Raw genomic sequence first — 25,993 nt, 5'->3', positions numbered from 1 at the left:
TGGCACACCTGTATTTGGGGAGATTCTCCCATTCTTCTCTGGAGATCTTCTCAAGCTCTGTCAGCTTGGATGGGGAGCGTCATTGCACAGCTATTTTCAGGTCTCTCCAGAGATGTACGATCGAGTTCAAGTCCGGGATCTGGCTGGGCCACTCAAGGACATTCAGAAACTTGTCCCAAAGCCACTCCTGCGTTGTCTTGGCTGAGTGCTTAGGGTCGTTGTTCTGTTGGAAGGTGAATCGTCGCCTCAGTCTAAGGTAGAGGTCGACCGATTATGATTTTTCAACGCCGATACCGATACCAGTTATTGGTATTGCTCATGTTTTTGAAACACTATTATTGCACACAGAGTGAGTCCATACAACTTATTATGTGACTGGTTAAGCAAATATTTATACTGCAATAAAGTATCAAGTAAAACACCCTGCTGGTAGCTAATGTTAGCTAGCTCATAGATCTAGCCTAGATAGGTAACTAGCCAACCTAGAATTGTGTCTGACAGTAGGTATAAAACTACTTCATACAATACTATCTAATAACCTCTAGTTCGCTAATATCACAACAACATTAGGAAAGGATTTAAGAAATGTACATTAATATTTAGCATTTATGTGCTACACTATACACCAGATCACCCGTAAATAGCTAACTTAGCAACATCTTCTCAGCAAGAAGACTGCACAGGAGGTTGGTGGCACCTTAATTGGAGAGGACGTGGTTGTGGTAACGGCTGGAGCAGAATAAGTGGAATGGTATCAAATACATCAAACACATTGTTTCCATGTGTTGATGCCATTCCATTGACGCCGTTCCAGCCATTATAATGAGCTGTCCTCTCCTAAGCAGCCTCCACTGGTGGAGAGAGAGTGGAGAGCGCACGCACACATCTGATGTCATCACAGAGCGACAGGAATGTATTTAGCTTTTTTTTTTACATCTGTAACTGCCATTTCTTGAGACCTACAGCTACAAATGAAAGAAAAGGGTTAGCTAACATAGCTAGTAGCCTAATTGACAGTATTTTATCCTGAAATAATTTGAGGTGGTCCCAACGCCATCCTCACATTTTTTATAGGTTATGGTTTAATGTAAATAGCCGACACATAGAAAGGAAAAAGTAGCTTGATCAAAGGGGCAATCTGCAGTTGCTACATCCAGGTGTTGGCTTATAAATGATCAATATATACCCATTGATTCACTAAGAATATAACTTATAAAATGCCTCATGAGCTTAGTTCAACTGTCGTACCCCATCAGAACTCAATATATTAGCTTGTTTTACTCCAATGTTTGTCAACAAAATAAATGTTATCATATACTTTACAGCCTCAAAACACGGTTAAAACAATAATATTTGTATAATGGATGGTCAATCCTTGCATCGATAGCTCTGTCTATAAATTTGAGAGTGGTTACATTTCTCCAGCCCCATTCCTTAGCTTTTTACCAAAACAGGCTCCATTGTTTCAAATTCTGATTGCCCCTTCTTCCCACATTTGGTTTTAAACCTTTGTACATTGTTGGGGGTGGGGGCACCATGCCACCGAATTGTGATATCCATCATATCTTGTGCATATCTTTTTTGTCAATAATGAATCTGAATGTGAACTGGGCTTTGCTTGTCATGTCAGGAATTTTGTCTCACTTTACAACGACATGTCACTGTTATGTTATGTTTGTTATAGGGAAGGGATGTAATGGTATAACTGAAGAGAAACAGGTAATGATGCATTTTCCAGCACAGATTTGGCGTTATTACATAGAAATGATCTTCTCTGTTTCCAGATAACAACCATGGGCTGGTTGGGATATCAGGAAAGTATTGGGGGAAACAACATGGTAACTATTTATGTTAACTAATGGTAATTACTAGCTAATTGCAGAGTAAATACATCTTATTACCGAGCTAGAATGTAAAGCGGTAGCCACATTTCTCTCATGTAAATGAGAGATTCAGCAAACAATTTATTTGGGAAATATTCAGTCTTTGCTATTTTCATTAGCATGCTGATGATTTCAAATTGTATTCGATTTATTTTTTATCTGTTAATACATTGAATACATGTGGTTTAGTATATTTAGCACATTTAGTATGTTTAGTTTAGTTTTCACTGTGAGAAGCAAGTTCATTTAACGTTATGTGTGATTTGGTTTATGTAGATACAACAATTCAAAGTTGGTAACCAAAAACCGGATCTAATTTGCATATTCATAGTGAGTTTGCAGCACATCTGCAGCAAACAGTAGAATGTTTGCCACAAGTTTCCCAGAATTGTTAACCAGAAGTTCACAAGTCGCTGTAAATTTACTGCAAAAGTTTTCCTCAAAACTAATTTGCAAATTTGCAGCAAATTGGCCAAAGATTTGCAATAACTGTTTGCCAATTGCCTGTTTTTTTTTATATAGGTAAGAGGTCTTTAAAAATGTATTGAAAATAATTACATACAAAAAAAACGTACACTCACCTAGCAGAAAAACTTTATCTTAAAAATTACATTTCACTTCAGTGAATCAAAATACAGTATGTACAACAGTAAACTGACACCTGGTGGCTTTTCTTTGATTCAAAACGAACTCTCCATCTCACCATCGATGATGACTTTTCCATTTTTTTCTACTTCCTTTGACCCAGCCTTGATGGCAAGTTCGTTCTCAATTTCCTTGTCACCCAACGGAACCTTGTTGATTTTGGCGAAGCTCTGGCTGATGTCCATAAAGGTCTTGTTTTTGGTCTCGGGCAGAATAAAGTAGAGGTACACAGCACCCAGCACACACACCACCAGGAACACCAGGAAGGCATAGGTCTGCAGGGACTCCTGTGGAGACACACACACACACCAAAATGTTTTAAAGGTATACTCAGCAATATGACATCATCATACATAGTGGGGCGACTTCCCGTTTACAGATGTCAACAACAACAAATTTCAAATCTGCCAAGACTTGCCACATTTACAAACATTTCACCTTCATTTCCAGCCCAAACTTCGCCCTCACAAAAAGATAGGCTTCCCTGAGCTGTCAGCCTGAAGTGTGTGTACAGAGGCATCTAGCCATCTGTGTGAAACTGTTGGTGTGACAGTGTGACAAGCAATAAAAGCCTCATTCTCCTGAGGCACACACACACACACACACACACACACACACACACACACACACACACACACACACACACACACACACACACACACACACACACACACACACACACACACACATTTGCAAGAGTCACCAGAGTAGTTATACTAACTCTGTAGTCCATTTCTACATTTAGATAACCTCCAGGGGGACCAAAGAGAATTGAAACTCAGTGGCGAGTCACACTTCTTAAAAAGTCACCAAGCAGGGAGCATCAATGTCGCCTGTCCCTACTCTCAGAGCAGTAAATCATCAGTAAAAAAGAAACACAGGCAACGGAGTGTGGCTGGACCTAGTGCTTGCATAGGCCTACTGAAGAGCTGAAGCTTTGCAAGCATGTAATGCTGTATGTTCTATAATTATATAATCTATATCATGTATTTGGTAGTGAGTAGAAAGTGTATTTGCAATTACTTCTGAGAATGGGACTACACTGTTAGAAGAAATGGTGCTATCTAGAACCTAAAAGGGTTCTTTGGCTGTTCTCATAAGATTTTTTTTATTTTTTATGTTTAAAATGGCTCTTTGTTTGCTCTGAATCTCACTGGGACTACACTCTTAGACCAAAAGAGTTCAACCTGGAACAAATAAGGGTTCTCTTATGGGGACAGCCGAAGAACCCTTTTGGAACCCTTTTTTCTAAGAGTGTATGACCTGCTGGGAATTACATTTCTCTGACCTGTCTCCCTCTCAGTGGGAGCTTTACAAATTCTTAAATGAACTAAATGTATTCAGGCCAAACGGAATATTGGATTACATTTTAGAAACATTTCAGAATCAAACAAAGAATCAAATAAATTCAGAAGGACGAGCCTGGGAAATAATTGGGACTACTGAAAAACACACAGTCCAATGCTGAGAAGTTGCAGGGAATAGAGAAAGAATCCAAAATCTACAGGGAACCACAAATATACCCAACATCTTTGAAATCTGACCCTGCACTGTCAACCATTCAGTTTAATGAGGGATTTCAAATCCGACCAGGCAGAATACCACAGGGAGACTGCCTGGGAATCTCGATTGACCCCAGACTGGGAGTTTGAATCTAGTGTTCATGAGGACATGATGCACTAAAAGCTATTTTCCAAACAGTCTAATATACCTGTCATAAAGTACACAATACCCAACTACTTCCTGTTGACATCCGCCCTCCTAAGGCCTTATGGGTTATTACTGTGTCACATCGAGACATGGTTTTTCCTGTTTCAAATATTTCATAAGAAGATAAACAAGGCTGTATTTGGAAGCCTGACCCAAACTGAAAAAAATATATGGTTTCTGTGATGTAACACTAATTTGCAAAAGTTGGAAAAATCCCTTAGTTCGATGAATTTTGCATTACACGGACAGATGAGTAATGCTAATTACAAACGCATTTCCAATAAAAATTATTCAACTTCCTGTTATTGCTAAGATTGATTTTTTTCACTGGCCTATTGATTGACGTGAGAAAGGAGGTGGTTTCTGTTTTAGAGGGTAAGCTGTATTGTCTGCAGTGCTGGCTTGGCACATTTAGCCTCCCTGACACATACACAAACATACACTGACCTAGAGAAGTCTATCCTCGGTGGCTGCAATCTGTTCGGCATGTGATGGGGACACAAGGATAATTAAATGTCCATAATGGAGGGGATATAAAAGTTAATACATCTGATCAGGGAGAGGTGTCCCCAGTGCAATAATGGGGCTGGCCTTCGAGAGGCTCTTTTTGGTCATGGTCACTGCATTGTGGGGGCAATGGCTTGTCCCAGTTGACAAGGAGAGGGCTACTGTGTGTGTGTGTGTGTGTGTGTGTGTGTGTGTGTGTGTGTGTGTGTGTGTGTGTGTGTGTGTGTGTGTGTGTGTGTGTCTGGGGGTTGGTTTATGCAGACTGTGCTCATACTCTTAATGGCCCAAGGGGAGGCCGACCCAAGGACAGCAAATTAGCTGCTTGACTAGGCTTTACTCAACATTATTATTATGCGTTTTCAGAATGGCAAACTGTCATTTTGGGAATGCAAGATGATTTATAATGCAGTTTCTACCTTTTACATTTTGGATTATCCTCTAGCACTCCAGCAGTGATGTATGCTACATTGTGATAATCATATAATGATTTTTAAAATGACATTATATATGGGTCTTTCTATAAACTAGGGTACCAGTGAGCATTTCTTGTAGCGGACAACTGTTTAGAGCTGTTACAAAGTCTTTAATAATTAGCCTTTTTTTCATGTGAATATATTAAGACAGTGGTCACCAACCTTTTCTGAGTCAAGATCACTTTCTGAGTCCAAAGCAAGATCGACCGCTCAGATAGTTTTTTTTAAACAAAAAAAATAATAATAAGCCTATGCAACATTAACCTATTAAAAACAGTTCTGTAACAAGGAGGTGTGTGCAGTAGGCTATGAGGCCCAATACATTATCACATATTGGCTATGCTTGAATTGCCTTGTCATTGTTGTTCTTCTCAGACCATTTTCAAATTATATTTCAAAATGTTCGGTATATACGATCACACCGGTAATATATCATTTGCTGTATTACTTGTGAGGCACAGCTGAGTAAGCACAATAATTAGCTTTGTTTTATTTTGCTGGATGGCCTGCATCTGATGGTCAGTCTGAGGGGAGGGAGGAAAGGAGAGAGCAGCAGGGAGGCTGCCTCTCACCCGATTCACCCCGTCCCTCCCTGAGAAAAGGGGACACAGTCTTCCAGCTGTTGGCGAAACTCAAGTCGCTCTGCATTATTTATGCCACATGCACCAATTCATGTTGTTATTTCCATGACAAGAGAAAGTGAAATTAAAACATTAAAAAAGATATTAAAAAAGAGACAAGCCGCTAATAATAACAATGGAAGGTTATCGAAACACTTTGCTATACTCATTAGTTGCAGCTGCAGTGCTGGTTGTAGTGAGTGGGAGTAGTAGGGAGAACTCTTATTTTATGGCTTATAAAAGTGTGGTGTTGACAGTGCTGAATAACAACTTCAAAATAAACTTAATTATAAAAAAAGCAGCTCTTTGCTGTATTCATTGAGTCTCTCTCTAGTCATGGTTTTAAAAGTTTTGAAATCTCAGTCTCAATGCTGTGTGTTCGTGGCTTCATTTTACAGCCTATTGCTCGAGGAAACTGTGCAGACACAGTGATCTGAGCTATCTGACTGGCCAGCATTAGGCCTATAGGTGCACTTGATTTGCTCTCTGGGGCGACTGGGTAGGAGGAGTTCTACCTTCAGACACATGAAATGGTTCAAAATGGGAACACTTTGTTGTTGTTTTTTTTACAGAAATGCTTGGTGATCGACTAGGAATGCCTTAGAGATCAACCAGTTGAACGACCGGTTGGTAACCACTGCATTAAGATGTATGGAGATCTCGGAAGTTTACTGTTACCTTGTAACATTTCGCATTTCACTTTGTTACGGAGTGAAAACTGTTTTTATGTGCACACATATCCAAAATAATGTATGCAATTACAAAATCGAATGTTTCTAACACAAAGAGCAACTTTAACATGATTAATAAAACAAAAACCGATACTGTCATTAACCGGGTTCTTCAATAATCACGCATAATAGTTGTTTGATGTGCGTTTGATGTCTAGGTGATTCAGGAAACAATTTTCTGAATGACATTCAAGTGATAAAGAGCTGATGTGATACTGCCAGATTACTGTCCATGTACAGTTGTAGTCGTAAGTTTACTTTCAACCACTCCACAAATTTCTTGTTAATACCAACCTGTATGTAAACTTACGACTTCAACTGTACATAATTTTTCCCCAAGCGATTCACCAAAATGAAAGTAATTCAGGCATTTATATATAAATTCTATTCGTACTTTATCAAATGCCTTCTCAAAATCTGCTATGAAGACCAGGCATGGTATCTTGGATGTTTCATAATGTTCAATTGTTTCAAGGAATTGTCGTATATTATCTCCAATATATCGTCAATGTAAAAAATGTGTCTGATCAGGATGAACAATATCTGGAAATACCTTTTTTATGCTATGTGCTCTGCATTTCGCCAAGATCTTCACATCACAACAAGAACTAGAGGCCTCCAGTTTTTTTTAAATGGACTGGATCTTTATACTTACCACCTGGGTCCTGTTTAAGTAGTAATGAAATCAGAACCTCTTGTGGAGTACCTGAAAGTCTACCATTTGTTTAGGAGTAAGTAAAACATGCTAATAATGAATCTCTGAGTACATCAAAAAAGGTCTGATATACCTCTACTGGTATACCGTCAAGCCCTTGTCACATTGGCATAAGGGCCAGGTGTGCACAATGAAAGTTCCAGAGGGATCCGTGACAGCCATGGTGTTTTTCTAGACTGAAAAGATTTTAGTTCCTCTTCTGTAAGTTGGCCTTCACACAGGCCTTTCTGTAAATTTGTTAATTTTACATTATAATTATTAGGAAAGAAATCCTTAAAGTTTACATCAATCAGTGGAAATGGAGGAGACAAAAAGAAAACATATGCTTAAAATATTGTGCATCCACTTTTTTGTCACGATTGTCTAGGACCAGTAGATATGTGAAATCAGGAGCAGGAGACAGAGGGCCGGAGCAACTGAGTTTTAATAATAAATACAAGACGCAATAGCCGTTGGGCACAGGGCGCGTGGCGAAGTCCGCCAGGAGAAAACACTTTTCTCAAAACAAATAAGCGCACTGGAAAACAAACAGCGCGCGGGGCGCAGCCCGGCAATATAATGTCTTCTTAATCGGATATAATTACAACTGTCCTGAGTGAACAAATGAACAATCCCGCACGAGAACCCCAACTGAAAATACACACTAAATAACCCCCCACTAATGACAAACACAAAACAGGTGCGGGATAGACAGACAAAACCAAAAGACACAGAAACAACGATCGGTGGCAGCTAATAGGCCGGCGACGACGACCGGCGAGCGCCGCCCGACCGAGGAGGGGCGCCACCTTCGTTAGATACTGTGACACTTTTAAAATATAATTTGGTGAATCATGGATGACTCCATCATTTGTAACGAGTTTCTGTAAATTATTTTTCTACGTTGAAGATTCAAGAAAAATGCTGTACATTTTCACAATTTTCCATCCAATTCGCTTTATTTTTTGTAATACATTACACTTAATCGTTCTTGAATAAGTACTTCCATTTATTTTTGTTTTTCCTCTGACCTATTTTGTTCCTCTATAGTACAGTTTCCACTACCATTTACCTGCACTGTTACTTCCTCTATTTCCTTTATTGGTCTAATCTCTTTTGACCTAAACTGCTATTGTTTTAATGATGAGTATTGTATTGAATGGCCTCTAAAAGTACATTTGAAAGTGTCCCGTACAATAAGGGGATCTGCTGTACCTAGGTTGTGCAAAAAAAGTCAGTTAAGAACAAATTGTCATCTAATAGGCATTGATAACATTTCCAATATCCGCATCCACGTGAAAAATCTGTAAGTTATATGGAGGCCAATTAGATGGTGGTCCGATCTCATTCGGTCTCCTATTAATACTTTTTAAAACTTTTGATGCCAGCAAGAATGAGACTAGGAAGTAATCAAGATGGCTAGCTTGATTAAGCCTCCTCCATGTATATCTTACTAGGTCAGGGTTTTTCAACCCCCATGTATCCACTAGTTCTAATGTATCCATGATCTTCGTGATCTCCTTTAGTGCTTGAGGGTGATAGTTTGTAGAGTGATTTCCTTTACGATCCATTGAGGTACTTAAAAACGTATTACAATCTCCCACCATAATAATAGATTCATTCGTTGCTTGTGAGCTCAATAGATTATGATATATATTTTCAAAGAAGTGTGGATCATCATTATTTGGCCATATAGATTCATTAGCCGGATCTGTTTTTGGTCCAATAGCATATTAAAATAATCCATCTTCCTTGCGGATCTGTTTGCACAGTTATTTGTAAACCTCCAATTGTTGTAATAATCCACCCATTAAAACCTCCCCCCATATCTAGGTCCATATCTAGGTCAGACGATCTCCCTGACTCATGACACACCTTTGCGTCCTAAGGCAAACAATTGGCCGCAAATTGGCGTTGGCCAGAGGGAAATATGGGCAGTCACATGATAACATAAATATCCAAGAGGGTGCTTTTTACGAGAAGTAACCAAATAACATGGGAAACAGTCATAAAAAAAATAAAAAATAGTAACAATAATAGATCATATGAATAGAAATAATAACGGCAATCTTTTGAATGCATGCTCATATTTAGAACGTCCTAGCAAGGCTATAAGCATGTCAGCCCAGCCTGCTCAGTTCATTGTATTCAATTGTTGAAACAATTTTGAAAAAATGAAGAGAAAACAAGTACAATATATCGCAAGATGTCCATTACATGCAAGACATATTTAATGTAGTCCTCATTAAATCCTGTTATATTCTGACAAAAAAAAGAAGGAACAAGGCACATAGAATCTAACGGTCGCTAATGACTGCAAGTAAAAATTTGTCCTAGGCATCACAACGTGAAGAGTGAAGCGGTGACTCCGGGATGCTGGCCTTCTAGGCAGAGTTCCCCTGTCCAGTGTCTGTGTTCTTTTGCCCATCTTAATCTTTTATTTTTATTGGCCAGTCTGAGATATGGCTTTTTCTTTGCAACTCTGCCAGCATCCCGGAGTCGCCTCTTCACTGTTGACGTTGAGACTGGTGTTTTGCAGGTACTATTTAATGAAGCTGCCTGTTGAGGACTTGTGAGGCATCTGTTTCTCAAACTAGACACTCTAATGTACTTGTCCTCTTGCTCAGTTGTGCACCGGGGCCTCCCACTCCTCTTTCTATTCTGGTTAGAGCCAGTTTGCTATGTTCTGTGAAGGGAGTAGTACACAGCGTTTTACGAGATCTGCAGTTTCTTAGCAATTTCTTGCATGGAATAGCCTTCATTTCTCAGAACAAGAATAGACTGACGAGTTTCAGAAGAATGTTCTTTGTTTCTGGCCATTTTGAGCCTGTAATCGAACCCACAAACGCTGATGCTCCAGATACTCAACTAGTCTAAAGAAGACCAGTTTTATTGCTTATTTAATCAAAACAACAGTTTTCAGCTGTGCTAACATAATTGCAAAAGGGTTTTCTAATGATCAATTAGCCTTTTAAAATGATAAACTTGGATTAGCTAACACAGGAACACAGGAGTGATGGTTGCTGATAATGGGCCTCTGTACGCCTATGTAGATATTCCATAAAAAAATCAGCCGTTTCCAGCTACAATAGTAATTTACAACATTAACAATGTCAACACTGTATTTCTAATCAATTTTATGTTATTTTAATGGACAAAAAATTTGCTTTTCTTTCAAAAACAAGGACTTTCCTAAGTGACCCCAAACTTTTGAACGGTAGTGTATATTCACAGTATTATGAATGAATTGTGGTTTATTTGGTAGCATTTCGTAGTGTGACTGATTTTACTAATTGCATTAGTACTGTACAAAGTTAGAGGTGCGCTATTTGATAAGATTCCCCCGCTCCCCCTACCTTGGGCTTCCAGTGGGGAGACCTGAGGTCAATCTACCCCTGCCCCCCTCCCCATCTCGTACTTCTGAGTGGGAGACCTTCCCAGGTAGTAGCCTGCCTAGCTCACAAACTCGAATCAGGGCACCGATTTCAACAAGGTTAATTTAACCACAGTCCCACACGGTGACATGATATCATGGACGTGACGTGCAAATGAGCGTTAGAAAACCAATCGCGCAAATTTCAACAAAATTGTGCGGGCTCCCCGTGCCGCCCCCGGCAAGATGCCGCCCTGGGTGGCTGCCCGCCCATGCATAAATCCGCCACTGAGACACCAATTATTTAAGGATCGTATAGGCCTACTCCAATAGAGAACCTAGGCAGGTTTTTAAATATAATATAATCCTTAATCGTAGCCCTACAATAATTCTATTCATATTTATTACGTTTTATCTTAAATGCTAATCGTTCAGAATCACATCCGCGAAAAAGAGCCACACTATATAACAACTATTAAGTCATAATATATCCCACCTCTACAATTAGGCCATATCATATGAAAAAAACTTGGTATTTCTAATGTACAATCTTCTAATTAAATAAATAAACAATCAAAGATATAAGGTCAGCCTTCCCTATCTTCGCCTGTCCCTAAATCAACCTGATTTTAAGTCCATATAGTCCAAAGTTACATATTGCCTAAATAGAAAAAGGATAACTTCATCATACCCACTCTGCATTACCATAAGTCCAACCTTATTTTAAGGCCACGGTTCCATACTGCATGAACAAAAAAAAGTCCATGCACAAAAATGTTTTTGTATAAAACAAATTAATCCATATTTGTACTGTGTAATATGGTACAAATATGTATCGAGAACTACTTCAACAGGAGGTAGCTATCACTCACAGCCATGTTGTAATCTTCGAGTCCTTGAAAATTTGGTTGTTTACATATGATTTATCGACCACTAGACGAACATTCTGCTTCTCTGCTCTGAGCTTTTTGAAAGTGGGGTACAGGGCACATCGTCTCCCCACTATTTCATGGGGAAATTGTTAATTAATAGAGAATGGGGTGTTCTTCAATTCCCTACCCTGTTGTAACAAGGCAATTTTCATTTTGTAGTGGGTTAGCATAGCCACGATCGGACGGGGCCTTCCCTCTGCTCTGCCACCGAAACAGTGAGCCCTTTGAAAATCAATTGTTTCCACCTGTTTGTCAGTTATCTTGAGATTATGTTTCATGAATACCTTGACTTTTTCCTCCGTTGACTAATAGTTTTTGTTTTCATCCTCCCTTATTCCCATTATAACAATATTATTTTTCATACTTCTGCACTTTAGATCAAGTAATTCGGCTTTCATTGTTTTATTATCATGCCGTAGCCTCTCTGTAGTGTCTTTTAGGCAGTCCATGTTAGTTTCAATATCTTATTTTCCGCTCGTATTTCTTCCATCATTTTATTACTAGAATCCATTCCTGAATTTAAGGCCTCAACCTCCCCCATTAGCCCAGGCAATAGATCCTGTTTTTTAAACTGCTCGCTCATGCTCTATCTTCTGGAGACATAGTTATAAAAATGTCCCCCTGAATTTTAGATTGCGGCTTCCCTTCAGTTTCTACCACGCTGCCACCTGCCATGTCATAAGAATGATGTGTTCTTGGGGACCCTTAATACTGCAGACATTTTTTGGTACCCTTCCCCAGATCTGTGCCTCGACACAATCCTGTCTCAGAGCTTTACGAACAATTAATTCGACCTCATGGCTTAGTTGTTGCTCTAGAAAAGAAGGGAAAGCCGCACACTCTAAGAGCTCAGATGCAAAAATGTAATAACCTAATAACCAACGTTTCGACAGCGAAGCTGTCTTCATCAGGGTATCATCACAAACACTGCGAGATGAGTCATTTATATAGTGTCAAGAGACACACAGGTGTTTGTAATCATGGCCAAATGTGGCCTAATATCATTGGTTAACTCAAATATTTAAAAAAATGGCATACAAAGAACATACAAAAAGACAAACAAATGGATAGCATACGATCATAGCATTTGTAGTCTAAATTGTATCTAACAAACAATTACAATGGCAAAATCACAATAATCACAAGAATGGCTTCAGATCAAAGTCTATGTTGAGACCGAAGGGAGCAAGGATCTTTAAATTAGTTGTTGCTCTGACATGCACTGTCAACTGTGTGACCTTTTAAAGACAGGTGTGTGCATTTCCAAATACTGTCCAATCAATTGAATTTACCATAGGTGGACTCCAATCAAGTTGTAGAAACATCTCAAGGATGATCAATGGAAACAGAATGCACCTGAGCTCAATTTCGAGTCTCATAGCAAAGGGTCTGAATACTTATGTAAATACGGATGTCCCGGTTATTATTTTTAATAAATGAGCAAAAATATATAAACTGTTTCAGTTTGTCATTATGGGGTAGTGTGTGCAGATTGATGAGGAACATTATTATTTAATCCATTTTAGAATAAAGCTGTAAGGTAACAAAATGTGGAAAAACGAAAGGGGTCTGAATACTTTCCGAATGCACTTTATTCTCCTCTTTGATTGTGCATTTGTCAGTTCTTATATTCACCACTAGAGGGTGATCAGTTGATTTCTAGGGTTCTGTACTCCCGAAGTTGTTGACTGTTTTTGTGCTTGCCAGTTAGCTAGCTTTTAGCAGGCAATGGCTAGCAGTTTCTTACTACAGATAAAAACATATGATTGACATACTTTTTTTTACAGTCATTACTGAATTATTTAATGTAATAAATCAAACATTAAACCTTGTAATCAATCCATAGTAATTCATGGTAACCTTGTGAACAATTCAATTAGACCCAGCGTTAATTTGAAACAGGCGTTTATTTGCTGAAAAATGTGCAGTTCCCCGGCTATCAAAAAGGGACAGGTGGCTATTTGAGACTTGACATTTAATTGAAATTTTATGACATCTAATAGTTTTTCTCAATGTGGTGGTGTTTTTTATGCTTAAAATCCCCAAATGTGCTAAAACAGAAACACAAGTTCAGGAGTCCCCAGGGTATGCAGCGTCAATCTGTGCCTACTTTCCTGTGATTGAAAATCCATTTTGAATTATTGGCCTATGCACGTTCCTGGTTCCAGTCATTGTTAATAGACAGGAGAGGCACACCCTAATAGGATTTTTTTCTCTCTTAATCATATCACAATTCACTTTTACCAGTTGAATGTAGACACAAATAAAACACTTTTTTGAATAAAACATTTTAGGACTTATTTTATTACATTTTATTATAATATGCAAATTAGGCTATATCTAATTAAATATGCACATATTGCATAACACGCAAATTATTTTTGGGGACACTGGATGAAGTCATCCTACATATTTTTGTTTTCTTTTGTTAAGACACTCGAGGACCGGACTTATCCAGAGCAGATGGTGGATATATACTTTCTATCTGTAAAATACTAAAGACGTGTAAGTAAAATGCATTTTTGGTGCATTTTTCCAAATTAAATGTTATCTAGAATAATAAATTGACAGTATATCAACAATTCCCTCTGGGCAAGTCTGGAGAATATATCTAAGGGTAACCACACAAAATGTGGTGAATGCAGATGATTCTGAAGCTGAGAAAAATGTATTGGCATGTGGGAAGAGTCTGCCTTTCAGGGAATTGCAGTTAAAGACAAGTACACTCGATTAAGACTACCAAATTCCAAAAGTAAATATCAACCCAATCACCATCTCTTCAAAGTAAGTTACTAATTGTAGTCCAGTTTGAAACATTATTTATGAGATGTGCTTTGAAATTAAGTGTAATTCAATGTAGTGCCCTTTGAAATTATTGATGTATGTCCATTTTAATGTGGTTCAAAATCATGAAAATGTTGATGACAGTATGATAAACTGATGAAAATAAACATTTGCAAGTTTTGACATGTTTTATGTTTACTTAACTATTAGTAACGGACCAAAATCCTAACAAATCTGAAAATGTATAGGTCGAGGCAAAAACTACATTTCAGCCTGTGGTGCCTGACCTTAATTCATTTCATTGAGCATAATCCCTATTTTTCGCATTCGTACAGGGTAGGGCATAAAACTAAGACCCGCCAATTGTGGGTAAACTTTGGTATTGGCAGGTAAGTTGGTCGACTGTACCAGCAACGTGGTTGGTAGCAAATGAGCGTTTGGGAACAATATAAATTTTCTTCGCAAAAACATGCTATATGATCCTCCTCTAGCAAATATTTACATTTTAGTCATTTAGCAGACACTATAATCCAGAGCGACTTACATTTTTGGACTTTTTCGTACTGGTCTCCCATGGGAATCGAATCCACAACCCTGGTGTTGCAAGCGCCATGTTCTACCAACTGAGCAACAGGGCACCAGAAAAAAAGATGTAGGCTACTGTTAAGAAATAGGAGAATTTTCACTTTCTATTGTTGTAAACTTTATATCTCAACTCCCAATATTATATAAAAATATTTTTGGGGTTGTTTAAATGCTGAGGGATGGGCCTGGAGAAATGTAACCACTCTCAAATTCATAGATATAGCAATGGATGCAAGGACCATCTATGTTATCAAAATTATACTTTCAACCATGTTTTGAGGCTATACCCTGGCTTGTGGAAAAATAAACTCCCTCTACTCAGAGCGTGCCTCTCATAGTTAAAGGGACAGTTCACCTCAAAAAATGTGTCTTATTTTTCAATTGGTTACTATTACCACACTGAAGAAAATTAGGAGGGGATATGTAAGCCACATTATGAATACATATAATGTCTTAACAAGTTAAAGAGACCTAACAAAGAATATTTTCTGTGATGTGAATGTTTTTTTTTTTGTCTTTATTCTGCAGGGGCGAAATTGGCTGGTAAAAAGTCTAAGAGACTGGTAGATTTTTTAATCAGTGGCTAGTGGACCAAAAAGTCAGTTCCAGGCCCTGGTACAGGCTTAATAATGTTGTGGGAGAAGCACACAATGCCTATGCTTATTTGGGTGTGTCTACAAAGATTGGCGCTCTTATTCCTTGCTTGTGTCACCAAGTTAGCTAGCAAGATGGACATAATGCACCTAAAACAATTTTTCTTAAGGATAGACGAATGTACTTCATAGTGAAGGTAGGCCTAAATGCATTTTTTGCTCTGCAATAAGTGGCTCACTGTTGGATTAACATGAAAATAACTGATGTATTACAAACTTGTAAAACATATTACTTTGTGACATGCTCCATCATTATCAGCCGCATGGACCACAACATACAATGCCTTCAGAAAGTATTCAGACTCCTAGACTTTTTCGGCCTTATTATAAAATGGATTAAATAAATGTTTTTCCTCATCAATCTACACACAATAACCCATAATGACAAAGCAAAAACTGGTTTTCAGACATTTTTGCAAATGTATAAAACATAAAAAACAGGAATACCTTATTTACATAAGTATTCAGACCCTTTTCTATGAGACTCGAAATTAAGCTCAGGTGCATCCTGTTTCCATTGATCATCCTTGAAATGTTTCCACAACTTGAGTCCTCCTATGGTAAATTCAATTGATTGGACATGATTTGGACAGGCACACACCTGTCTACATAAGGTTCCACAGTTGACAGTGCATGTCAGAACAAAAACCAAGCCATGAGGTCGAAGGAATTGTTCGGAAAGCTCTGAGACAGGATTGTGTCGAGCGCACAGATCTGGGGAAAGGTACCAAAACATTTCTGCAGCATTGAAGGTCCCCAAGAACACACACACACACACACACACACACACACAGAACATAATAATATCTAATACAAATGGGCAGGAAAAGCAGTTAGTAACAATCACACTTTTGTCTTGTGAGTCAAAGCCACCACATCCGGGTGTCTCCAAGGCCGAAAAGATAGTTTGACTAAAGATCACATAAATGATTTCTTCCAGTTACCCCATAAACCATTCAATACATCATCACAACTACCCAGTATATGCATTTCTCAGGTCGATAGTGCAGTGTGGTGTCTTCACACCTTAACCTGGTAATGTATTGTTTTGGCATTGTCTTTCGATGCTACCTCAGGATTACCGCGATCCTCCCTCCTTTATTTACACCGAACGACCCATCTTTGAGGGGATTAGTTGCTAAAGAGTGAGAGAAAAGGGGAGCGGGGCCTTTTTAGGTGAGAATCAAAGCTGAAACAATCCCTTTACTTTCCTCTGTAATGAGCTTTGGGAGAGCCGGAAGTAATACAGATCTTAATTTGATCACTCATTTGTTGCGGAGACTTTTGCGGAGACTTTTCCTGCACCGGAGGAAATGCAGATGAGCTTCATGATTTACACTGTACATAAATTCACTGACAACCCACACTAACAAACAGTTATATTAACAGTATTGCACTTTTTATGTAGCTTAAGTTTGGACAGCTAATAGCCAAAACACAGATCAAGCAACATTATGGACTAAATGTTCAAATCCTGTCGCTGTTCCCACACAGGAAGCAAGTCAGGTGTTACAGCAGCTTTGCAGTATTACCACCCGGCTCAATGTTTTTGCCAGTGCCAGTCAAGATGATTCGTCAAAGACGATTTTGTCAGAGAAAGTTTGGGAAATTCTCTCGCTACGGAAATTAAATGTTGCCGAATGGAAGCAAAAGAAAAGGTAGAATAAATAGAATCTCTGATCATTATGGAAATTACACAAAAGATACACATCTCAATAACATGAATGTCAATGGCTATGCCATTGTTTCCAGGAAGAATGAGCTAACCACACTCAGTATTCAACACAACGATGCTGTGATGTCCAGACAGACCAAAAATATAAACGCAACATGCAACAATTTCAAATATTTTACTGAGTTACAGTTCAAATAAGGAAATCAGTCAATTGAAATACATTAATTAAGCCCTAATCTATAGATTTCACATGACTGGGAATACAGATATGCATCTGTTGGTCACAGATACCTTTGAAAAAAAGGTAGAGGCGTGGATAAAAAAAAAGTCAGTATCTGGTGTGACCACCATTTGCCTCTTGCAGCGTGACACATCTCAAGTCAAATTAAATCAAATTTTATTTGTCACACGTGCCAAATACAACAAGTGTAGTACACCTTACAGTGAAATGCTTACTTTCAAGCCTTTAACCAACAATGCGGTTTTAAGGAAAAAAAGTGTTAAGAAAGTATTTACAAAAATAAGTAAAAAAAGAAAAAAAGAAATATAAGAAAAATAGAACAATAACAAATAATAATGAGGGGGTGGGGGGGCACAATGCAAATAGTACGGGTAGACATTTGATTAGCTGTTCAGGAGTCTTATGGCTTGGGGGTAGAAGCTGTTAAGGAGCCTTTTGGACCTAGACTTGGCGCTCTGGTACAGCTTGCCGTGCGGTAGCAGAGAGAACAGTCTATGACTAGGGTGGCTGGAGTCTTTTGGGCCTTCCTCTGACACCGTCTGGTATAGAGGTCCTGGATGGCAGGAAGCTTGGCCCCAGTGATGTACTGGGCCGTTCGCACTAACCTCTGTAGTGCCTTGCGGTCGGAGGCTGAGCAGTTGCCATACCAGGTGGTGATGCAACCAGTCAGGATACTCTCGATGGTGCAGCTGTGGAACTTTTTGAGGATCTGAGCACCCATGCCAAATTTTTTCAGTCTACTGAGAGGGAACAGGCATTGTCATGCCCTCTTCACAACTATCTTGGTGTGTTTTGACCATGATAGTTTGTTGGTGATGTGGACACCAAGGAACTTGAAGCTCTCAATCTGTTCCACTACAGCCCTGTCGATGAGAATTGTGGTGTGCTTGGTCCTCCTTCTTCTGTAATCCTCAATCATCTCATTTGTCTTGATCATGTTGAGGGAGAGGTTATCCTGGCACCAGACTGCCAGGTCTCTGACCTCCTCTCTATAGGCTGTCTCATCGTTGTCAGTGATCAGGCCTATCACTGTTGTGATGTCTGCAAACTTAATGATGGTGTTGGAGTTGTGCTTGGCCATGCAGTCATGGGTGAACCGGGAGTACAGGAGTGGACTGAGTACGCACCCCTGTTGAAGCTCCTGTTGAAGATCATTGTGGCAGATGTGTTGCTACCTATCCTCACCACCTGGGGGCAGCCCATCAGGAAGTCCAGGATCCAGTTGCAGAGGGAGGTGTTTAGTCCCAGGGTCCTTAGCTTAGTGATAAGCGTTGAGGGCACTATGGTGTTGAATGCTGAGCTGTAGTCAATGAATAGCATTCTCACATAGGTGTTCCCTTTGTCCAGGTGGGAAAGGGCAGTGTGGAGTGCAATAGAGATTGCATCATCTGTGGATCTGTTGGGGCGGTATGCAAATTGGAGTGGGTATAGGCTTCCTGAGGTAATGGTGTTGATGTGAGCCATGACCAGCCTTTCAAAGCATTTGATGGCTGCAGACGTGAGTGCTACGGTTCGGTAGTCATTTAGGCAGGTTACCTTGGTGTTCTTGGGCACAGAGACAATGATGGTCTGCTTGAAACATGTTGGAATTACAGACTCGGTCAGGGACAGGTTGATGTCAGTGAAGACACTTGCCAGTTGGTCAGCGCATGCTCGGAGTACACGTCCGTCTGGCCCTACGGCCTTGTGAATGTTGACCTGTTTAAAGGTCTTACTCACATCGGCTACAGAGAGCGTGATCACACAGTCGTCGGGAACAACTGAGCTCTCATGCATGCTTCAGTGTTGCTTGCCTCAGAGCGAGCATAGAAGTTATTTAGGTCGTTTGGTAGGCTCGTGTCACTGGGCAGCTCGCGACTGTGCTTCCCTTTGTAGTCCGTAAATGTTTGCAAGCCCTGCCACATCCGACGAGCATCGGAGCTGGTGTAGTACGATTCAATCTTAGTCCTGTGTTGACGCTTTGGTTTGTCTTACGGCATAGCAGGATTTCTTATAAGCGTCCGGTTTAGAGTCGTGCTCCTTGAAAGCGGCAGCTCTACCATTTAGCTTAGTGCGGATGTTGCCTATAATCCATTGCTTCTGGTTGGTGTATGTACGTATGGTCACTGTTGGGACGTCGTCGTCGATGCACTTATTGTTGAAGCCCGTGACTGATGTGGTGTACTCCTCAATGCCATCGGAAGAATCCTGGAACATATTCCAGTCTGTGCTAGCAAAACAGTCCTGTAGCTTAGCATCTGCGTCATTTGACCACTTCCTTATTGAGCGAGTCACTGGTACTTCCTGCTTTAGTGTTTGCTTGTAAGCAGGAATCAGGAGGATAGAGTTATAGTCAGATTTGCCAAATGGAGGGCGAGGGAGAGCTTTGTACGCTTCTCTGTGTGTAGAGTAAAGGTGGTCTAGAGTTTATTTTCCTCTGGTTGCACATTTAAGATGCTGGTAGAAATTTGATCAAATGGATTTAAGTTTCCCTGCATTAAAGTCTCCAGCCACTAGGGGCACCGTCTTTGGATGATCATTTTCTTGTTTGCATAGAGTTGATCAGGTTGTTGATTGTGGCCTGTGGAATGTTGTCCAATTCCTCGTCAATGGCAGTGCGAAGTTGCTGGATATTGGCAGGAACTGGTACACGCTGTCATATATGTTGACCCAGAGCATCCCAAACATGCTCAACGAGTGACATGTCTGGTGAGTTTGCAGGCCATGGAAGAACTGTGACATTTTCAGCTTCTAGGAATTTTGTAGAGATCCTTGCTGATAAATGGCACGACAATGGGCCTCAGGATCTCATCACGGTATCTCTGTGCATTCAAATTCCCATCGATAAAATGCAATTGTGTTCGTTGTCTGTGGCTTATACCTGCCCATACCATAACCCCACTACCACCATGCGGCACTGTTTACAACGTTGACATCAGCAAACCGCTCGCCCACACAACACCATACACGTGGTCTGCGGTTGGGAGGCCGGTTGGATATACTGACAAATTCTCTAAAACGAAGTTGGAGGCGGCTTATCGTACATAAATTAACATTCAATTCTCTGGCAACAGCTCTGGTGGACATTCCTGCAGTCAGCATGTCAATTGCACACTCCCTCAAATCTGTGACATAGTGTTGTGTGACAAAACTGTACATTTTAGAGTGGCCTTTTATTGTCCCCAGCACACCTGTGTAATGATCATGTTGTTTAATCAGCTTCTTGATATGCCACACATGTCAGGTGGATGGATTATCTTGTCAAAGGAGAAACACTCACTTACAGGGATGTAAACAAATTTGTGCACAGAATTTGAGAGAAATAAGCCTTTTGTGCATATGGAACATTTCTGGGATCTTTTATTTCAGCTCACGAAACCAATACTTTACATGTTGCGTTTATATTTTTGTTCAGTGTACATCTGTTTCACTTGCATCAAAAAATAAAAACATGCAAAACAAATAATTATGCAGCAGGGCAGGAGTTGTGAGCGTTTGGGACAGACACGCAAGAGAATATAAGAACAATGTTCCGCCGTTTCCACCAAAGAAAAAGGTTGGCAGCCAACCAGGCAAGACATCTCTGACATAGTCGGGGAAACACTCTGATTGAAATAAATGAGGAATTAAGGGCTCTATTCAATCAGATCCACATAGCAGTTGTTTTGGCGGTATCGGAGGTGGAACTGCATTAGAGCTGTTAGAGCTGCGGCTCCTGGCATTATACCTAAAGCTGCACAGAGTCGCGTTAAGATAAATCCCATGCAGCCTTGTTTACAAGTTTGAACACTGGAATGTGATATGTAACCTACACCTCGATTAGGATGATAAAAATACTCATTATTTAGTTGAATGATTTTTCAATTTGAGCGTAATTATTTAGCCTAAACTTTCTCGTTCTGAACTTCTAAAATGAGTGGGGCAGGTATGGCTTTGTGACAATGATTGCAAGAGTAGCTGCTCACCGGTTTGACAGCTCCAACGCAGTGCCCCCTCCAACACCTCCAAAACATCCGCTACGCAGCTGTCTGGTATCGCTAGTTGACGCTTGATCTGATTGAATCTAGGCCTAAATGTGTATTTCTGGCACATTACATCACTTTTGCCTCCTTTAAATTTGTTTAACTTGAACAGGTATTTTGCTCCACATCTCTCCCTGTGTTGCGACAACAGGCCAATGAGTCACCTCATCACAATAGTAAAGGACCAGACATCTCCACGGCAAGACAGCATTCTCCTGACAGCCCAGCTGACATTTCTCAGCGACACTACAGTCCTGTCCAGGTTTCAGACTTTCAGAATTGTTGTCATCTTGCCAAGCCTGGAGCAGAAAGTATGACAAATATTGTTGTCAGGTTTCAGACCACCAAAGCATTACAGTTTTGGTTTGACGATTGAATTGACTGAGCCCCTGTTCAGGTTTGAGTTCCGCAATTTTTTGTCATCTTCATCGCCTTCCCAAAGACTTGAGCAGAATGATGAATAATTTATCTAGATTACGCTTTCCGCATTTGACAGATTGTGTGTGAGTGAGCCCCTGTTCAGGTCTGAGTTCTAGAATTTGTGTTATCTTCCCAGAGCCTTTGTGTTTGGATGACGAGTAGCTAGATAAATATCGGAAAGGAGGGGAGAAGGGCCGACTGACCCTGTCAAAGGTGACCCGTCACACGGGGCATGGGGTGTTTCATTTATTTATTTAGGGGGTAGATCAGCTTTAATATTGCAGATAGATTGTGGCTTCTATCAATGTAGTTGTCTGCATCATGGGGTGTTGATGTGACTGGTGTTATATTGACAGACAGCGGGTTGCTGGGTACAGGTGCCAGCGAGTGCCCAGTGAGTCAGCGTGAGAGCCTGTCAGCCCACTCCTACCCCCGAGTACCGACTAACGTACCCAGCCGACACAGCTTTATTTTTAGGTCCCTGCATGCGTTGCTGCTAAAAATAAACCTCTGTCATTTCCCCTCCCCACCGCACCCAGTGTCTTGTGTCATCTCCCTCTCTCTCTTCCCTCTCTATCTAGTCTTCGCTCGCTATACCTCTCCCTCTCTAACTGCATGTCTATACCGCTTTAATTTCTTCCCTCTCTGTCTCCTCCACTCTCCTCATCCCTCTACAGTATATCATCGAGCAGTGTTGTAGCCCCTATATCTCACTGTACTCTACATTAAATCTCTACACAAAAGGTCCTTATTCCCTGTCTTTCACATACTCATCATTTCTCTCTCTCTCCCAGTCTGCCTTCCCTACTCTGCCTCTGGTTTCCACTGAAGTGACACTGTGTCAAAGGTGTCTGGGGAGAGAGAAGTGTACAGTAATTAATGCACACTGTGGAGCCCTTGACATCTACCAAATTATGTTACCTCGTTAGGCTGAGTCTACCCAGGTCATTCTCCCGATTCGCACAAATGATGGCTGATGGTGGACATTTATGGGTATTTCTTTTTTATCAGGATATGGCCGGCAATGTTAGAATTTTTCTGCTTTTATGGGGTTTTTTATTGGCTAAAAGCCAACAATTAGCAGATAATGGAAACGCTGGGCTTTTTTAGCTCGGAGTTAGCTTTCACCTCCATTATGCAGAGCGACAATGGTATAGACTGCAACAGTGGATTTCGGAGACCTTGAGGGGCTGCGGCGAGAGCAGGGTGCACGTCTGACGGAAGGTCACTTCACATCATCGGTATGTCGAATGTGTCGCCGGTGGCAGCTCTTTGTGCTTAATCTTCGAGGGGGAGTTTTTGTTCAAAACTTTACATTTTGCTCTCTGACTCAACCTTCCAGGGCCCATCTGAATTATTTAGTTCAATATCTTCCATGATTAAAACTCGCAGGTGTCAGTGACTGGGACAGCACCTTCTACTTCTCCCTGCTGTTTTGCAATGAGATTAGTGTAAATCCAAGACGCACACACACCGAAATATACAATTACACTCAGACACACACACACACACACCCACATGCGGATGCATGCACACACACAATAACAAAGTGAAATCCTTCAGACCCACTGTTTGCACTCACACAGAGACACAAGCATTCACACATGCTCAGACAGAACAAGACACACATCAACTAAACAAAGTTAAATAAGATTACAACCTCTAGTACGTAATGCAATAGAATCTTACAATCTTATACATTTTCTAAATTATAGTAATTGATTCTACACTACTCGATGCAACACAACTGTGTGGGGGGTGGCCAGCATCTCAGTGTTTGCTGAATCACTCACCACTCATACTGTGAGTCATCCCTCAATAGATTCTCCTCCCTGTAACTGACTGACTAATAATGAAATGGCGTGGCTCAATATTTAAGATGGAGTCTTGCACAGAGGACATGTCTGGATCTGATAATGACTCATAAATAAATACGTCATTTATTGGTCGAGAATTAAACAGCTTGGATTTGCGAGTGCACACACTCTCTCTCTCACACACACACACACACACACACACACACACACACACACACACACACACTTCCCATAAGACTGGAGACAACCATGTTTCACACTGTTTTTAAATGACCATTTTATTTAGCTGGCGAGTTGCTTATTGATAACCCACTGCCCATAGAAAGGAGACATGGGATGAAAGAATAATTCAGCACTGTGTAATGCAGGCTTGGCAAGACAGAATTTGAGGTTAAAAAAGGGAAAATTAATAAAAGGTTATAGATGTTCTTTGAAGAGATCGACACTGCCTTCAGAAAGTATTCATACCCCTTGACTTATTCCACATTTTGTGGTGTTACAGCAGGGATGGGCAACTGGCGGCCCAACCCCTTTTGTAGGCCTGCGGACCAATAAAAAAAAAAGTGCTACGCAGACCCACGAGCCACTGCAGCTCCTCATGATGAGATACATTTTTTTTGTGGATCCCACCCACATCAAAGTTCCCCATCCCTGTGTTATAGCCTGAATTAAAAAATGATTAAATAGATTTTTTTCTCTCACCCATAACCCCCTTTTTTTTGCAAATGTATTGACAATTAAATACAGAAATATCTAATTTACATAAGTATTCACACAACTGAATCAATACATATTAGAATCACCTTTGGCAGCGATTACAGCTGTGAGTATTTCTGTGTAGAGTACGTCTCTAAGCGCTTTGCACACCTGGATTGTACAATATTTGCAAATTATTCTTTGTAAAATTCATCAGGCTCTGTCAAGTCGCTAGACAGACATTTTCAAGTCTTGCCATAGATTTTACAGTCAAAACTGTAACTAAGCCACTCAGAAACATTCACTGTCGTCTTGGTAAGCAACTCCAATGTATATTTGGCCATGTGTTTTAGGTTATTGTACTACTGAAAGGTGAAGTCATCTCCCAGTGTCTGGTGGAAAGTAGACGGAATTAGGTTTTCCATTCTGCCCCCAAAATAACACTTTGTATTCAGGACAAAAAGTGAATTGCTTTCCCACATTTTTTTTGCAGTATTACTTTACTGCCTTGTTGCAAACAGGACGCATGTTTTGGAATATTTTTATTCTGTACAAGCTTCCTTCTTTTCACTCTGTCAATTAGGGTAGTTTTGTGGAGTAACTACATAGTCGTTAATCCATCTTCAGATTTCTTCCATCACAGCAATTAACTCTGTAACCGTTTTAAAGTCACCATTGCCCTCATTGTGAAATCCATGAGTGGTTCCTTTCCTCTCCAGGAACTGAGTCAGGAAGGATGCCTATATCTTTGCAGTGACTGGTTGTATTGATATACCATCCAAAGTGTAACTAATAACTTCACCCTACTAAAAGGGATATTCAGTGTCTGCCTTTTTTTTTACCCATCTACCAATAGGTGCCCTTCTTTGAGAGGCACAACTCCTGCCAGTCTGCACAGTGCAATTCAACTCAGAGCATATCGGAGTTCTTTTCTCCACATCTACGGATTCCTACCGCAAGCTCTGAACCTTTTCACCTGAATCATCGCCGCTAGCTAGCTGCTATCCGAGCAGCTACTCCTGGCTAACGTCTCTGTCCCGAAGAAAGCACTAATTAGCCTGGAGCTAGGCTATGCTAGGCCCATCTCCCGGCTAGCTGAAGAGGTCCATCAGACACTCCTTGGGCCATAAAACCTATTTTGCTTTGGTTTCATGCATGTTAACATTAGAAGCCTCCTCCCTAAGTTTGTTTTATTCACTGCTTTAGCACACTCTGCCAACCCGGATGTCCTAGCCGTGTCTGAATCCTGGCTTAGGAAGGCCACCAAAAACCCTGACATTTCCATCCCTAACTATAACATTTTCCGACAAGATAGAACTGCCAAAGGGGCGGAGGTGCAATCTACTGCAGAGATAGCCTGCAGAGTTCTGTCTTACTATCCAGGTCTGTGCCCAAACAATTTGAGCTTCTACTTTTAAAAATCCACCTTTCCAGAAAATCCACCTTTCCAGTCTCTCACCGTTGCTGCTTGCTATAGACCACCTTCTGCCCCCAGCTGTGCCCTGGACACCATATACGAATTGATTGCCCCCATCTATCTTCAGAGCTCGTAC

At 40.4% G+C, this 25,993-nt stretch overlaps 1 protein-coding gene across 1 annotated transcript in view; it reads right to left on the bottom strand.

Annotated features, from left to right (window-relative positions):
• Positions 1-2,013: 2,013 nt before the first annotated feature.
• Positions 2,014-25,993, bottom strand: part of slc2a9l2 (solute carrier family 2 member 9, like 2) — a 223,079-nt gene continuing 199,099 nt past the window's right edge. The window contains exon 13 of the mRNA XM_029776210.1: positions 2,014-2,815. Within this exon, the coding sequence (XP_029632070.1) occupies positions 2,564-2,815 (252 nt within the window). The 3' untranslated portion in view covers positions 2,014-2,563. The remainder of the gene's footprint in view (positions 2,816-25,993) is intronic.

This window comes from Salmo trutta, chromosome 14 (assembly GCF_901001165.1).
Source record: "Salmo trutta chromosome 14, fSalTru1.1, whole genome shotgun sequence".
In the NCBI taxonomy this organism is placed as follows: Eukaryota; Metazoa; Chordata; class Actinopteri; order Salmoniformes; family Salmonidae; genus Salmo; species Salmo trutta.
Note: the sequence above shows the minus strand (reverse complement) of the source record. Positions and strands in the feature narration are given on the sequence as shown.